This window comes from Zootoca vivipara, chromosome 3 (genome assembly GCF_963506605.1).
Source record: "Zootoca vivipara chromosome 3, rZooViv1.1, whole genome shotgun sequence".
In the NCBI taxonomy this organism is placed as follows: domain Eukaryota; kingdom Metazoa; phylum Chordata; class Lepidosauria; order Squamata; family Lacertidae; genus Zootoca; species Zootoca vivipara.
This window is the reverse complement of record NC_083278.1, coordinates 54,540,224-54,556,089: the sequence shown is the minus strand read 5'-3', so window position 1 is coordinate 54,556,089 and position 15,866 is coordinate 54,540,224. Positions and strand designations below refer to the sequence as shown.

Below are 15,866 nucleotides of genomic sequence, written 5' to 3'. Positions count from 1 at the left end.
CCGTCCAGGCCAATGCCCGATGAGCAAAATGTATTATTAGCCTATTGGGGCTTCATTTGCACCGTCCGCCCCCCCTTTGATTGCTCCCAGGGGGCGGGCGGGATGGCGGACCTCCGGCTTCCTTGGGGACGGGGGTGCCCAGGACCTGAGGGGGGGGGGGAGCTAACTTCTGAGAGTGCCTGGGGATCTCACACTAGCAAACAAGGCTCGTTAATTAAATCGAATGGAAACTCACGCTGCCATTCAAGGAAACGGACTCGGCTGGTATAGATAATAAAATCATCATTATTATTATTATTCCAGTATTGTTTTGTGAACATTTGCTGCCAGAAGGCGATTTATTATACAGAAAAAAGCAATCAAATACACGATAAGACGAGCTGATAGCGGAGTTCCACGTATAGCTCTGGTGGCAGTGACCCACTAGTACTTTATTCAGCTAAGCAGAATCAACAACGGCAAAAAAGTTGGATGGGAGACTATGAGGCAATCACTGACTCCTGCCGGCTATATGTGGTATTTCATCTTTTGTCTCCACCGCAAGGAGGACTTCAGCACCCCAAAGCTCAAAGAGCAAAGTTTCATTTATTTACACTATGGTTACCAGATTTCCCCCCCAAAGAATCCGGGACACTCACTTTCCTTCTCCTAAACATGCAAAATCCTTCTTCGTGAGCTTAGCAGGGGTTGCAAATGGGGCCCTGTGGGAATGGGAAAGGCGGTGGTTACAGAGCAGTGGTTACAGTAGCAAAGAGGCTCTGTGAATGACCTCAGCACCTACAGGAGCGCTTTGATGTGGGACGATGACCTGGCAGAAGTTGACCAGTCCTTATAGTAAAACTGGCACTGCATACACTTGTTCCCTGTTCCCCGCCTAGTGCTGGGCAGCCGTCCCTGTTCCCCTTCTGCTCAGCGCCACTGTCCCTGCCTCCTCGGGGCATCTGCGCCTGCGGCCAACGGGAGAAGGAGGAAGAGCAGCGGCAATTGCCCCAGGGTGTGTGTGTGAGAGGAGGAGGCCAAGCCACTTTTACTTCATCACCTCCTGCCTCTAGGTGAGGTTTGGGAGAACAAGCCAGAGGAAACACAACAGTGCGATGCAGTGGTTAGAGTGCGGGTCTCCAGGACATGAGAGAGACCAGGGTTGAAATCCCCTCTGGGCTATGAAGCTCACTGGGGTGACCTTGGGCCGGGAACTGCCTCTCAGCCTATGCCCACCTCACAGGGTTGTTGTGGGGATTGAAGGAGGAGAGGATCATGGAGCCACCTTGAGCTCCTTGGAGATGAAGGTGGGATATGTATGCAATAAATAATAGCGAGAAGGGGGGAGGGTTAACACAATGGGAAGAATCCTCTGGGAAAACCAAGCATCACCCTTGACAGCCCTAACATTTGTGGCTGCCTGCCAACCCTCCCCCACCTCCGCACCCCCCAGTGCCCTGCTGCTTGGCTCTGCTGCTGATAAGCAGCAGGAGAGACAGAGGGGAACAGGCAGCAGAGGCAGCCCAGTAGGGCCTCCAGGGAGGTGTTTTTTTGGGGGGAGGGGCCTCCAGGGAAGAAAACGGGAGAAAACGGGGCTCCAAGCACAGTACAGCTGACTGACCCCCTTGTGGACGTCGGTGTAAAAAACGCCACAGAGTCAAAAATGACTCAGTTGCTCCACTAGGCGGCAGCAGCAGCAGGAAGGACTGGCAGCCAACACCTCCCCCTGGGGGTGGGCGATGGGTTGGTTAAGGAGCTTTCCCGCCTTACAACAAGGCTTGTATAGGTTTGGAGGGGATCCCAATTTTTTTGGGGGGGGGAGGGGGTGTTCGTAGTTAATTATCCTTTTCAGCAACTTATGCCGGTTGCAATGGTAGTCCGGTTTTGCTGTAAGAACCGCAAACTTCTGGGCAGGTCACGGGCCCCTACATGCATAAGACAGTGCTAAAGACGTCCTCCACCCCACCCCCCGCTTTTGCTGCAGTTATTGATTACTGTTTTTGAAGTTTGCTAGTTTGCTATCTTGTAAAAATGCAATGTAAAAATACACTTTAATTCTCTGCATATTCGATTTTGTTTGTCAGGCTAAAATGTAACAACAACAAAAGTACTTAAGAGTGTTGTGCGCTCAGGTAATTCCTAATTCACGTAATTAATGCTACATACATTATTTATATGGGTATTTTAATGCACAGTAAGATTATGTTCTACCATGTTACTGTTATTTGTTTGTAAGCCGCTTTGGGATCTTTTGAATGAAAAGTGGCATAGAAATAAAATCCATCTGTCCAAACCCTTTGCCTATTTTATATGGTCTTCCAAGCGTGCGTTGAATTACAACATGGGTGGGTGTGTTTTTTAAGGGGCTTGAATTGTGGCGGAGCTTGTTTCCTAATTAAATGTTCTAATACATACTTGGCGTACTATTAACATTACTTTGCAAGTAGGTGGGGAAACTCACTGAAGAGAAAAGGGCTTAAATATGCCACAGAACAAATTTCTTTTGCGTAATACATTGTAGCTTCGTTGCAATGCGCATGTAGCTGTCCATTTGTTAAGCAGAAACAGCCCCGGTCTGTATCTGGATGGGTATCTACATGGGAGTGCAATGTGCTGCATAAAAAATTCTCCCTTTTGCGGCAACTTTTTCTTCCTCTTCTGGCTATTGTATACATTGCAGTGGCGTTTTAAATGCAGGGCTGGCAATCCAATATTTATATCAGGCTAAAATGCAAAAATTTAAATACTTTTTCCCCTTTTTACCGAGTGTGTGATGTGGTGCGTTCGGGCAGTTCCTTTTTAATCAGTGTAGGAGGCGCTGTGCCTATGTAAGAAATCATGACTATTTAACGGTAAAACGAAATTTAAAAAATCCTTCCAGTAGCACCTTAGAGACCAACTAAGTTTGTCATTGGTATGAACTTTCGTGTGCATGCACCCTTCTTCAGATACACGGTGAAACAGATACCCTGCTACAGTCCTTATTTGTGTGTGGTTATAGTGAAGCCTCCCTTTCCAGCTGAGGGATCCGCGCCCCTTCCTGCTTGCACGCAAGTAGGAGTTGCCTTCCATGCCTGACCCACTGTGCACCGCTCCCCCCCCCCTGACCACCACCGAAGAACCAACAACTCAGGGGCTGCCCAGGCTCATGGAGAAAGCAGATAGAAGCCTCGGAGGAAGGGGGGAAACGTGGCTGTTGAGGTCGAGACCGCGGCCACCCCTCTGCCATTGCCATCGCTGCAGAATAAACGTCGCAAACGTGTAGTAATGAGCCCCCCCTATTCATTGAAAAAAATCTGGTAACCTTAGGTTACACGTGCCAAGAACCTTGGCTGAAACAACACGATTTCCCCTCCTCCCGAGCAGCTTCACGTTGAGCACACCTGGAACTTCAGCAAAATTACGCGCATGCTTCGCTTCAATGGGTGTATTTGCTGTGGAGTGGCAAGGGTTTAACCACGTGCTACGAAATATCTACAGAAACCAGGAGGAGGAAGGAAAGTGGGGGCGGCTGCGTCGGACTCCGCTTTGCTTCCCACCCTCGAGAGGGACGAGGGGAAGCGAAGCTCCTGCTTTTGAAAACAACGTCCTGTATCCTTAAAGAGAAGAAGCCAAAGAGACCTCCGAATGGCTCGAGCTGGCAGAACAGGTGCAGAGGACGCCTCGCGCGCATCCTCACGAGGCGTCACTTCCCCACAACCAAGGCTTTCACGCGTGCGTGTCCATAGGTTGGCTGGCGTTCGGGGGCGGGGCCAATGAGCAGCCGAGTGGCGCAGGAACCTGGAAGCCGAGCCTGTGGTGACGTCACTTCCTCCCCACCCACTCTTGGGCAGGAAGGCGGGAGGCTGCAGCTCCTGTCGCCTCCAGGCTCTTGCGCTCGTAGCCAGAACCATGGGAAGCTTGCTGCAGTTTCTGAAGCTGGTGGGGCAGCTGAAGGTGAGCAGAGACCCCGACTGAGTGGACGGGAGCAAATGCGGGGTTGGGGTGTGTGTGTGGGGGGGTGTCAATGCACCAGTTTTGCCCATCTTCACAGTATCGTCTCCCAAAGGTGCTCCTACACAAAACTGCAGTGCAAATCCTACTTACCTGGGAGTGAGCCCCATTGAATGCAGCAGGACTTACCTCTGAGTAAGGATAATAATAATAATAGTAATAGAAATAATAATTCATTATTTATACCCCGCCCATCAGGCTGGGTTTCCCCAACCACTCTGGGCTGCTTCCAACAAAATATTAAAAATACAGTAAAATATCAAACATTAAAAACTTCCCTAAACAGGGCTGCCTTCCGATATCTTCTAAAAGTCAGGTTGTTGTTTATTTCCTTGACATCTGATGGGAGGGTGTTCCACAGGGAGGGCGCCACTGCTGAGAAGGCCATGTGCCTGGCTCCCTGTAGCTTCACTTCTTGCAGTGAGGGAATCGCCAGAAGGCCCTCAGAGCTGGATGATGGGGGTGGAGATGCTCCTTCAGGTATACTGGGCCGAGGCAGGGTTAGGACTGCAGTTTGCAGATTTTTCCTGCAACAAATCCTGTTGAGCTCAGTGGGATGTACAATTAGACCTGCGTAGGATAAGCCTAGGGACGTGGGTGGCGCTGCGGGTTAAACCACAGAGCCTAGGGCCTGCCAATCAGAACCTCGGTGTTTCGAATCCCCGCGACAGGGTGAGCTCTCGTTCCTCGGTCCCTGCTCCTGCCAACCTAGCAGTTCGAAAGCACATCAAAGTGCAAGTAGATAAATAGGTACCGCTACAGCGGGAAGGTAAACGGCGTTTCCGTGTGCTGCTCTGGTTCGCCAGAAGCGGCTTTGTCATGCTGGCCACATGACCTGGAAGCTGTATGCCGGCTCCCTCTGCCAATAACACAAGATGAGCGCCGCAACCCCAGAATCGGTCACGACTGGACCTAATGGTCAGGGGCCCCTTTACCTTTACCTTTAGGATAAGCCTGCAATCATAAACATGTGCTTGTGCTCAGATTAGACTTGCTTAGTACAAAGGCACATACAATGTTTGTGTCTAGTCACCTTCTTAGCTGGCTGTAGGACTTCTATGTTCTGACTCTGGTTTAGGGACCCGGAGACAGGATATCGTAGAAATACTAAGGAATCTATTACGAAAGGGGATGGTGGTAAAGCCAAGGGACACTGGAGGAAAAGTTGGCCGGCCATGAAAGTGAGGTAGTTTACAAGTAATAAAAGGCCGAAGAGCAGAGAGGTCTTATGAAAGAAGCAAGAAGAAATGGCAGTTTGTGGATTGCCTAATAAATTGCCTCTGTTGCCTTGAAGAACCTAAAGACTGCAGTTAGTAGTTCAGCTTTGCAGTAAGCTTAGTAAGATAGTCGTAACAGGAAACAGGCAGGATCTATCAAAATTCAACATTTCACACCCAGTATACAAAACTATCCACCTGGGGAACTAGGAAGTAAATATTTTATTTCTGGGGCACAGGTGCTTATAGGAACACTGTCTTGGAATGATATTTTTGTCTTTTAACAATATTAGTAAGCATGACTAACAGTCTGTTAAATATGGCAGCTTGCCTTTCTACATGGCAGTTGGGTATAAAAAAGAAGATACATGCAAGGGTTTGCCCTCCCCCCCTTGACAGTATTGCTTAAACTCTTTTTGCCTAGAGAGTCCCACGGACGGGCTGGGTATACAGAAATGTAGCAAATCCAGAGAGCGTTTCAGACCATATGTACAGGATGGCAATCATGGCTATGGTAACTGAAGATAAAGCACTTAATAAAGACAGGTATGTATACTGAGAGCAGTGGGCATCTTTAATGAATATGGGGGACTCATTGTGGCTTAGTGAAAAGTAGCTGCACTGAAGTTCCATTCCTGATGGGATCAAGTTAGTTGCAACTGTCTTATTTTACTTTTAATTGGATCCAGGTTTATTTATTTGCAACACTGAACCATCAGTATTGTATATTGCCAAACTACACAATTAATAGAAAAACAGAAGTGTTGTTTTAATACTGCTTGATTGTATCAACTCCTGTAACTATTATTTAGGTGGGTCAAAAAGGATGTATTCCTCCCCTCTCCTTGCCATCTTTCCAGTATGTGTTTCTTTCTTGGTGGAATGTGGAATTCACATTCACCAATATGATTGAAGGACTTCTGCTGGGTAAATTAATATGTAATCTAAAGCTGTGCAATATTATAACTGTAACATCAAAGAAGTAAATCCAGGCAGGTTTAAAAATAGAATAAATTCAAAAGTTAAATCTCAGTTTAACTGGTGATAACAATTATTTTGCCAGGCTTACTACTGAAATTGTCAGGTTGGTATATTTACTTACACCGAATATTTTTTATCATAACCTATTAAAACATCAGAAAGTAGTGATTCAGAGAACTCTTCTTCAGGCTAGACATTTTATTATTGTTGCTGATGAAGGAAGTCAAGAAAAATGTTTCAGAGCCTGATGAAAAGATTTGTGGCTCTGAAACATCTTTTCCTCTATTTTTAGCTACATCTAGCTTGAACGCAGGTGGCGCTGTGGGTTAAACCGCAGAGCCTAGGGCTCGCTGATCAGAAGGTCAGCAGTTCAAATCCCTGTGATGGGGTAAGCTCCCATTGCTTGGTCCCAGCTCCTGCCAACCTAGCAGTTCGAAAGCATGTCAAAGTGCAAGTAGATAAATAGGTACCGCTACAGCGGGAAGGTAAACAGCATTTCCGTGTGCTGCTCTGGTTCGCCAGAAGTGGCTTTGTCATGCTGGCCACATGACCTGGAAGCTGTACGCTGGCTCCCTCGGCCAATAATGCGAGATGAGCGCCGCAACCCCAGAGTCGGTCACGACTGGACCTAATGGTCAGGGGTCCCTTTACCTTTACCTAGTTTGAAGAGAGTTTGGGGGAATTTGGAAGCTTTGTCTGAAAGTGACATTTTAAATGATGTTTGGTCCTAATAGGATATTACACTACTGTTATTTTGGATTTTTATTGGAACCAAACTTAAGGTTAATGTAGATATTTAAGGAAATAAATACAATTGCACTAACCAAAATGAATTGCAGAATAAGTTGACAGGATGCAGAGATTGTTATACAATACTATCTTTTGTAGTTACTGCCTTTTAATAATCACATCTTTAAATATTTTCTGCTTCCCAGATGCATCCGGTTAGCTCTGGTTCACGATATGGCTGAATGCATAGTTGGTGACATTGCTCCTGCTGACAATGTTTCCAAAGAGGAGAAACACAGACGAGAGGAGGTCAGTATGGTGGCACATGTAGCTTGATGGTCTATGGTACTTCTAAAAAAGAAAGGAGCAAGATTAGTCTGTAAAGTCTGAAAGATCCTCAAAACAAAAGAGTCTTGCGGAAACTTAAAGACGTAACAAAAATATTAAGCCGTGAACTTTCATGGATAGTTTACAGCCCACTTCATCAGATGTATGAAGTGTTCTCCTGCATTGCAGGAATATCTATAGAGACAAGAGATTGTTAGCAGTGAGATCAGAAGGAAAGGAAATACAGAAAAGTAGAGATGTCAGTTACATTATTAACAAAAGCTAGTTATAAAAAACACACATCACTGGTAAGCTGCTCTGTCGTCCCAGTTCAGTCCACAAGTGATAACACTGAACTGCTTCATAATGGTAATTTAGCAGTTTTAGGTTGCTGTTTCCTTTTGAAGTTCCTTTGTTCCAATATGACCACCTTAAGGTCAGTGATGACACATCCAGGGAGGTTAAAATGTCGCCTGCTAACACTTAAAGGTAAAGGGACCCCTGACCATTAGGTCCAGTTGCGGACGACTCTGGGGTTGCGGCACTCATCTCGCTTTATTGGCTGAGGAAGCCAGCGTACAGCTTCCAGGTCATGTGGCCAGCATGACTAAGCCGCTTCTGGTGAACCAGAGCAGTGTACGGAAATGCCATTTACCTTCCCGCTGTAGCAGTACCTATTTATCTACTTGCACTTTGACGTGCTTTCGAACTGCTAGGTTGGCAGGAGCCGGGGATTCGAACCGCCGACATTTCTGTCATCTGATTTGTGGCGTTTGTTCTCTTGAAAAGCGGCTGGCTTGTTTTTCCTATGTAGAATGCAGTTGGAAAGACACACAGGGTTCAGCCTCATGATACAAAGCTTCCATGGGATTTCTGTTATTTGAACTTGCACCTTTTAAAAGTTCATTGATGTTTTCCGTCAACCCAGTTGAGGACAAAATTGTTTCTGTGGCTCTAATAATGAAATTGAACAGATACAGGGTGAGTAGTGTAGAATACCGGTCACTAGAGGGCACAATCTTGTATTTTGCAAGAAATGATTTCTTACAGGAAAACGGGTCTATTTTGTGGGATTCCATAGATTCAAACATATAGGCTCTGTCATCAGCTGACATTCAGCTGTCTTTTCTATCAGGGGAAGAGTAGATGGAAAGTGACTTATATGAAAACTTCCTACCTCTCATGAAAACTGATCTGCATTCTGTGCCAGTAGCTGACATGTCAAAGGACAGTAAATACTAGAAGGCTCTGAGATATAAACTTGTTATGTGTGAAATATTTAAAGTAAGGGGCACCACACACAATCTGTGGCAGTGCAATTCTGTGAACATGGCAGGCGTTTCCTATGTGCAATAATTTGCATAGTGGACCCTTGTCATTCATATCCATTGGTGCTTTTTGATGATCTCCAGAGGTCACCCGTTGCTCCTTCCTTTGCCCCTTTATAAATTATACACGGGCTGAAAACAAGCTGTCTGCTGGGCAAGACTGCGTTCCAGGGCTTTTAAAGTAGGGGTGGGGGATTTCAGGCTGGGAAGGGGGTCAATGCAGTTCTTCAGGCCTCCCTGACAGGCCTTCTCCCCAGGGCACCCCTACCTGGCCTCGCTCCCTCTCCCCCAAACACCTGAGTGTTTTTGCCTGGCTGCAATGTGCCCTTGAATTCTGATCATGGCTATTGTTTGCCTGGATGATGCGTAGGGTGTGTGTGAATGGGTGTAGAAACCAGCCCACTGTGCAAAAATAAAATTCACATTTGGCTTTGGCCCCACACACCACTGGCATGTGGCTTTCACAAGAGTGTCCAGCCTGGGCTGAAAAGTTAGCAACCAACAACCTTATGGATTCTTTCCCAGGGGCGGTCTTTGGAAATATTTGGTAATATGGCTCTGTGAGTGAGGACAGAATTTGGTACCCTTCTCAATTGGATCTTCTCAATTTTGTGCCATCTCGACTCGGCTCCCTGTACAGGGGAACCGCCTGTACCGCTTAAATCTGATGCTGCTCTTCCCATATCATGTAGGAGCTGCTGCAGCTTCCCATCCCAAATTGCCAAGAAAACTTTGAATCTATGTGGGAAGGGAGGGCGCCATTGTGTAGTTTATGCATCTACCAGTGTTAAGTTACATCAGTTTCCAGGAAAGGCAGTGCTTTCACAGAACTGAAGCTTTTGATGTTCCTTTAGTTGCTCAGGAAGAAGCTGACAAGAGGGTATCCTGCATAGTGCTTGAATTTCCAGATTATTGCTCCGAAACACATCTCACTTGCTTTGTTGTGGGAAGCACATGATTGCTTAATAGCTTGCATAATTTCCATCTTTTCGTTAGTACTTAAGATGATGAGGGATGAACTACATTTTGGAGGGAGGTGTGTGTGTGTGTGCGTGCTCATATTCTTTCCCCATTCACCAAGACCATCTGGCTAATCCTTTCAGGTTTTCACTGCCAAGGTGTGTGAGAGTGCAGCTCATCTCTGCCCAAAGCAGGGAAACAATAATGGAGTGACACCAAATAAAATGCAGGATTCTGTTTTTTTTTCTAGGAAGCTATGAAACATTTGACCCGGTTGCTGTCCGAGGAGCTGAGAAAAGAAATTTATGAACTCTGGGAAGTAAGTTTTAAACATCTAAAATGGCTTAAATATTTTCATTTTTTCATATTTATCTCTACTAAACATCAATTATATACCTATATAATGACTGTTTTTTGGAAGCATTCTTGGTGTAAAGCAGGCTACCAAGCTATATATGGATATGTTACAGGGGGAACTACTGGTAGGGAGACAATAAGCTTTCTGAGTTTGCTGCCTGCCTCTTTTTATAAAATCCAGTGGGGCTGTTATGCAGCTGAACGCCATGGCGAGCTGCATTGGACTTAGGAGTGGTTTGGAGTAAGGTTTGCCTGAGGAGACTTAACATATTTTGTATTATTGCAATGACTTCTGCCATAGGATAAACTCTAACCAACTGAGCTATTCAGGGTGTCAGTTGTTAGAAAAAAATGGTTGTAACCATATAGATTTGAGTTCAAAGTAGAAGCTGGTGTGCGCTTAACAGTTAAAACTCAAAAGTGGAAGCAGATGGATCACCACAGGAGACTGGCATATTAGAAAGCAAGAACTGGTTTGAAAAAGAAAGTATTTGACAAGCATGTCTAACCAGTGGGAAACTCCTGTGTTTTGCAGTGAATGCATTCCATTATTCAGGTCTTATGAGAAACCTGTTGGCAAGGTATTGGTTTGGTTGATGCTCTCTTCAGCAGAAACTGGTGCTGCTTGTATTGTATTGGTTCTCAATATTTGGCTAGAAATCCTTTACATGGGTTAGACCAGTGGGCTCAGAAATGAACTGCTTCCCTTGTACAGCAGGGCATACAGTTGCAGTTTCTGTGATTTTTTCCTTCTCAGTAAAGTGGGTTACCACCTTGCACACCCCAATTAGGAATATGAACACCAGTCAACTGCAGAAGCAAAATTTGTGAAAGAGCTGGACCAGTGTGAGATGATACTTCAAGCCTTGGAGTATGAAGAGTTGGAGAAAAAACCTGGAAGACTTCAAGACTTCTATGATACAACGGCAGGTAAGACACACACACCCCTCCCTTTCCCCTAAACACTCATTGTGTAGCTTCGTATTATTTTTATAATGGAACCTGCAACAAACATTTGCAGAGTAAATGGAAAATGGTGTTTCAAACAGCCAGACATGTCACCTTCATCCCCACCCCCCACCCTGCTAATCTTTTCAACCTTGGTGCTCTTTTTTCTAGTAGCACTGTTTTGGCTACATAGTTGCCTGAAGTCAGCACCCGAATTTGCTATTAATATATATTAGGGGTGTGCAGTGACTCTGTATCGGGGGCTGAATAATGAGGCAAAGTGGGGTGATTTGGGATGGTTCCCCCCTCCCTGCACTGAAGCACAATGCTAGTAACTGCTCCCTCCACCAAGTTGGATCAGGGTCCCCTCAAGGGGACTCTTGTTTTTTAGTATTCCAGCTCTGTGTTTTCCTGCATCTCTGTTTCTCTCGGCCAAAATGTTGCCTGTAGAGCACTGAAAAACACCGCATTTTACTTTATTTCTGTTAAAGCACAGCAGTGGAGGATTCTTAGAAACAAGTTAGAAGCTTTGTTTTTTTTAATCCTACATTGCTCTGCTTTAGTGGGAAAATAAACACAGCTCTTCAGATCTCTGCAGGGAACTAAACTGCCTCATATTGCAGGGCCTTATTGGAAGACATAAACAAGCACCAGAAAGGAAGGTGTTGAGTTTTTAAAAAACAGAATGTACAAGGAAGAACACATGCCAGTTGCCCTCCTACTTACTTCTCTCAAAAATTTTCTACTTATGAATTTTGGATCTTTATCTGGCCTAATAAAGGTTTTCTTTAATTTTGATGAGCACCTCTGAGTTCTGTTTTTTGTGTGGGGAATTGCAGTTCAGTGAATGAAATAAAATCCCTTTTGCTTCCCCAGTGAAAAGTCTCTATACCTGTTTTCGAGACGGGGGAGTTAAGAGTCCTTTTTAGAGCATAGAGTAACTGAGTAACAGACTGGAATTTTTAAAAAGATAGAGATGCAGTGCCAAATTTTAGGGGCCAGTGCACACTCCTAGTATATATAGCTAATTATATTTATATAATTATAATGGTAGAAAAGTTTTGAAGAAGAGATCCAATATAAAACAATACTAAGCCCTTGGTCTCAAACACCCTTTCATTTGCCACTTGTTTTGAAGATCACAATCATGCAAAGCACCCCAATATAATATGGTTTGGACTAGTATTGGCTTCACCGGCTTATTCACATGGTGGGCAAGTGGGTTAAGCACGTATACTTCAGCTATGGTTGAATTACACCTAGTCCTTCTGGGAACGGTCGAATTCCTCCATGTGATGGACGCTATCACACAGGGAACTCCCTTGGAGTGGAGGTCCACATTAGAATCACTAACTGCTTTTGATATTCCCCTAGTTTAAAAACACATGCCCAAGTCCTGTTGAGCATGAACTGTCCATACCACTTCATGTCTCCAGTGTTTTGGTAATTCTCAGCCTACCTAACACTTTCACATGACACCCCCCCAAGCTTCATGAACCATTGATGGTCCCAAAATCCTGCTTTGAAAGGCAGGCAAGAATGTCACCACACTGCTGCTTCATGCTGCCACCTGGTGATGCCCTGATGCTTCAAGGATTAAGGAAATCACAGGGCATGAGCATCAGGAATTTTCCATACTTTGAAATGTCCCTTCCTAAAACTATAATAAGGGGTGTGGGTGGTACTGTGGGTTAAACCACAGAGCCTAGCGCTTGCTGATCAGAAGGTTGGTGGTTCGAATCCCCACGACGGGGTGAGTTCCCGTTGCTCGGTCCCAGCTCCTGCCAACCTAGCAGTTTGAAAGCACGTCAAAGTGCAAGCAGATAAATAGGTACCACTCCAGCGGGAAGGTAAACGGCGTTTCCGTGCACTGCTCTTGTTTGCCAGAAGCGGCTTACGTCATGCTGGCCACATGACCGGGAAGCTGTACGCCATCTCCCTCGGCCAATAACACAAGATGAGTGCCGCAACCCCAGAGTCGTCTGTGACTGGACCTAATGGTCAGGGGTCCCTTTACCTTTTTAAAACTATAATAGTGTAAGAGCAGCTTAGTATAAAACATGAGAGGCTATCCAACATAACAAGAACAAGCATTTCTTGTTGAGGAAGTGTGCTTTTATCTCACTGCTATATTCTTGGTACATACACAGCAGAATGAAAAAAACATGTTAATGGTGATCTCTTAATCTACAGGAAAATTTAGTCACCCTGAAATAGTCCAGCTTGTGTCTTCCATAAATACAGAAAGAAATACAAAAATAGATGCAGCAAACAAAGATCGTCCATCTTGAGTCACCTTTCAAATGTTTTCAGCTGTATCTATAATAAATTATAATCTCTACTGTGTGTTTGGTTTTGCAGTATACTACCACTGGAATGCTATTCGTTTACTAAATACATTATAAAAAATAATAAAAAGTAGGACTATATGATGTAGAAAAGAGTTTTATAGAAGTCAACTGGACCCTTCACACTATTCAGTAGCATATGAGTAAATTGGATACAAAAAAGTTTCTGTGTTTGCTTCTGAGATAGGCTCAGTGTACATGCTAAAAGAGAGCTCCTTGTGAGGAGAAAGTGCTGCCTTGCTAGATATTCACTGCACCCCCTGCATAGCAAATCTAGAATAAAAGGAGGAGGTTTTAGTAAATTAGGCAAGCCAATACAAGATGTCCCCGTCCCCCCCAATGTCCAGTTCATGGGTGTGAAATCCAGTAAAAGCCCCAAGAGTTCAGACCAGAAATCACTGAATTTGGTTTGAGTGTTACCTTTCACTATGCTGCCCTGAGATCTTTGGATGAAGTGTGGTATACAAATTTAAATAATGCTAGAGGCTTAGCTATTGTGGCAGTTTGAAGAATATATAGTTTACATGATATTCTAGATAATAGGTTAAGAAAATAAAATTTGAAAGTTGTCAGAAATTTGAAAGTCAGTAACAAAGATAACTCATGCTGTAGTTCAAAGAAACCAGTAGATTTAGCTTGATTTTTCTTCTTAGGCTCTTGTTTGTGCATGGGCCCAAGGTGCTGGCAATATTTCCTGCATCAAGTAGTGGGGAGATTTCCAGCACTGCCTCCCACTCTGCTCCAGAAAGTCTCCAAATACCATAAAAGAGCAGAAAAAGGGTAATTTTTGCCTCCTCATCCCTTCCTCTAAGAGGGTAACTCACAGCCACTATTTTTTTTTTCACATACAGAATCCTCAAGGATGTAGCTGTCCCATTATTGCGGAAGTTAGCAAAAAATGTCATTGCACTTTTTGTAGACAGTAGCTAAGAGCTGCTTAATATATAAAACCTCCAACTCTTTCACACCCATATATGCTTTTAGATGCTGAAAAATCAAGTTTACAGACTCCTTAACTAGAGGAAAAGCAAATCGTTTATTAAAAACATAAGTACTTTTGCTGTGGCCGCGAAAACAGATAGAAAGGGAAGAACAGTCTCTGTGGAACAGTGGTGGGTGGGTAGGCTGGTGCCTCAGGACAAAATGGCATGTCTCATGAAATAGCTGACCTTTAAAATAAAGCTAGCTGAAGACAGAAACAGGTAGGAGAAGGAAGAGAAACCATAAGATTTGAAAAGTGAGTATTTCAGCAATATATTATTTGAACAGAATGTTCAAAAATTCAGTATATAACATATATACACATATAGACAAATCTCTAAGAGTACAACATTGGTAGAAGCCATTTTCAAAAGTGACGCTTCTTATAGAAGCTGGATGTGTAAAAGCATTTATGAAGTTGAGACCCCAAACTTGTTCCCCCAGAATAGGACTCACTCCCCTCCCCATGCAATCATGTATGTAGGCAAGTGACCACATAAAGAAGTACTTAGAGTTAACTGGATAGTATATGGCAACAGATGGAAATCATTTCTGGCTTATTACAAGAATCACTGTGGTTCACTCTGGGTACTGCCGGCTTTACGCTAATGTTTCCGCATACAGTCATACTCAACCCTGAAGCAAAAATAAACAGGGCTTCACATGTGAATTGGACCCAAGACATGGGATGGAGAGAATGATTAGCATCCCTGCAGTCTAGCACTGAAGCTCCTCTTCTGTTTCTGGGAGTCGAGTGCTCACAGCGGAACTCTGAGCACTGGCATGGGCAGCAGAATTGAGAACCTCCTCAAAACTTCCTCCGGTATGGCTCGCACCCCCAACTTTTGTCTGAAAGGAATGAGCAAGGGCAGTCGGTAACTAACATTCTGCTAAACAATTTGCCTCAATTTTCTTTTTCATTCTCAAGCCAAATAAATGCTTAGGACTATTATAACTCAAGGGGCTCTGTAACCTCAGTTGCGAAGAATGTTAATTCTATGTTGACTTTTGTTTCCTCAGCTCTCAAGGTAGCAGATTATAACTATAGTGTTAACTAAAGGCAAGGTTGGTAATGAATGTCTAAAATGGTTCCCTTTGTACTAGATGCTAGAAGTCAGTGCCAGATTGAGAATAATGTATTGATATGTACTGACTTCCACAAAAAAGTTAAGAGGCAAGCTTAAAATTAAATGTTGAATATGAAACAGCAGCAATTTGCCCAAGGTTAACTTCCAAATATAAATTATGTTCTGTGTAATTTGATTCAAACCATAATAAATCTACAGTGGCCCCTCGACTTACAAATTACTCGACATCTGAAGTTTTCGACTTATGAACGGGAAAAATGGCCGCACGCTTACGAATTTTTCTACATCCGAATGGAAAACCATTGGCGGTTTTAAATGCGGTTTCCTCGACTTACGAATTTTTCCAAATATTTTTTTCCCAATGGGAAACTGCTTTTTGACTTATGAACTTTTCGACCTACGAATGTACATTTGGAACGGATTAAGTTCTTAAGTCGAGGAACCACTGTGTATTGTTCTTTACATGTGGGAAATTGCTCAGTTTACGAGTACCTGTAAACTAAATGCCATGCCAGTTTGGAATTCAGCTGGTTATGGGAGAATACAGCAAAGCTAGTTGGTTAGGTGCTCAGATAAAATAAAAGTTGGTATATGACACTGTGGTGGTTTGCACTATTTAAGCATTTGATT

The 15,866-nt window shown here is 44.1% G+C and overlaps 2 protein-coding genes across 2 annotated transcripts in view; one reads left to right on the top strand and one right to left on the bottom strand.

Annotated features, from left to right (window-relative positions):
- The first annotated feature begins 3,787 nt into the window (after positions 1-3,787).
- Positions 3,788-13,160, top strand: HDDC2 (HD domain containing 2). Its single transcript, XM_035109238.1, has 6 exons — positions 3,788-3,915; positions 5,614-5,735; positions 7,106-7,208; positions 9,765-9,833; positions 10,663-10,801; positions 13,013-13,160. Exons 1-6 carry the CDS (start codon positions 3,871-3,873, stop codon positions 13,108-13,110), a joined length of 576 nt encoding a protein of 191 aa, XP_034965129.1. The 5' UTR covers positions 3,788-3,870; the 3' UTR covers positions 13,111-13,160.
- A 990-nt stretch (positions 13,161-14,150) lies between these two features.
- The window catches only part of TPD52L1 (TPD52 like 1), a 30,470-nt gene continuing 28,754 nt past the window's right edge, over positions 14,151-15,866 (bottom strand). The window contains exon 7 of the mRNA XM_060272663.1: positions 14,151-14,997. Coding sequence (XP_060128646.1) covers positions 14,866-14,997 — 132 coding nt within the window. The 3' untranslated portion in view covers positions 14,151-14,865. The remainder of the gene's footprint in view (positions 14,998-15,866) is intronic.

What these genes read in the sequence shown, in the direction of transcription:
- HDDC2 (XM_035109238.1), top strand. Translation starts at nt 3,871, where the DNA reads ATGGGAAGCTTGCTGCAGTTTCTGAAGCTGGTGGGGCAGCTGAAG. An exon ending in AGAAACACAGACGAGAGGAG is followed by an intron (nt 7,209 to 9,764) that starts GTCAGTATGGTG and finishes TTTTTTTTCTAG; the next exon opens with GAAGCTATGAAACATTTGAC. An exon ending in CTTCTATGATACAACGGCAG is followed by an intron (nt 10,802 to 13,012) that starts GTAAGACACACA and finishes CTTAATCTACAG; the next exon opens with GAAAATTTAGTCACCCTGAA.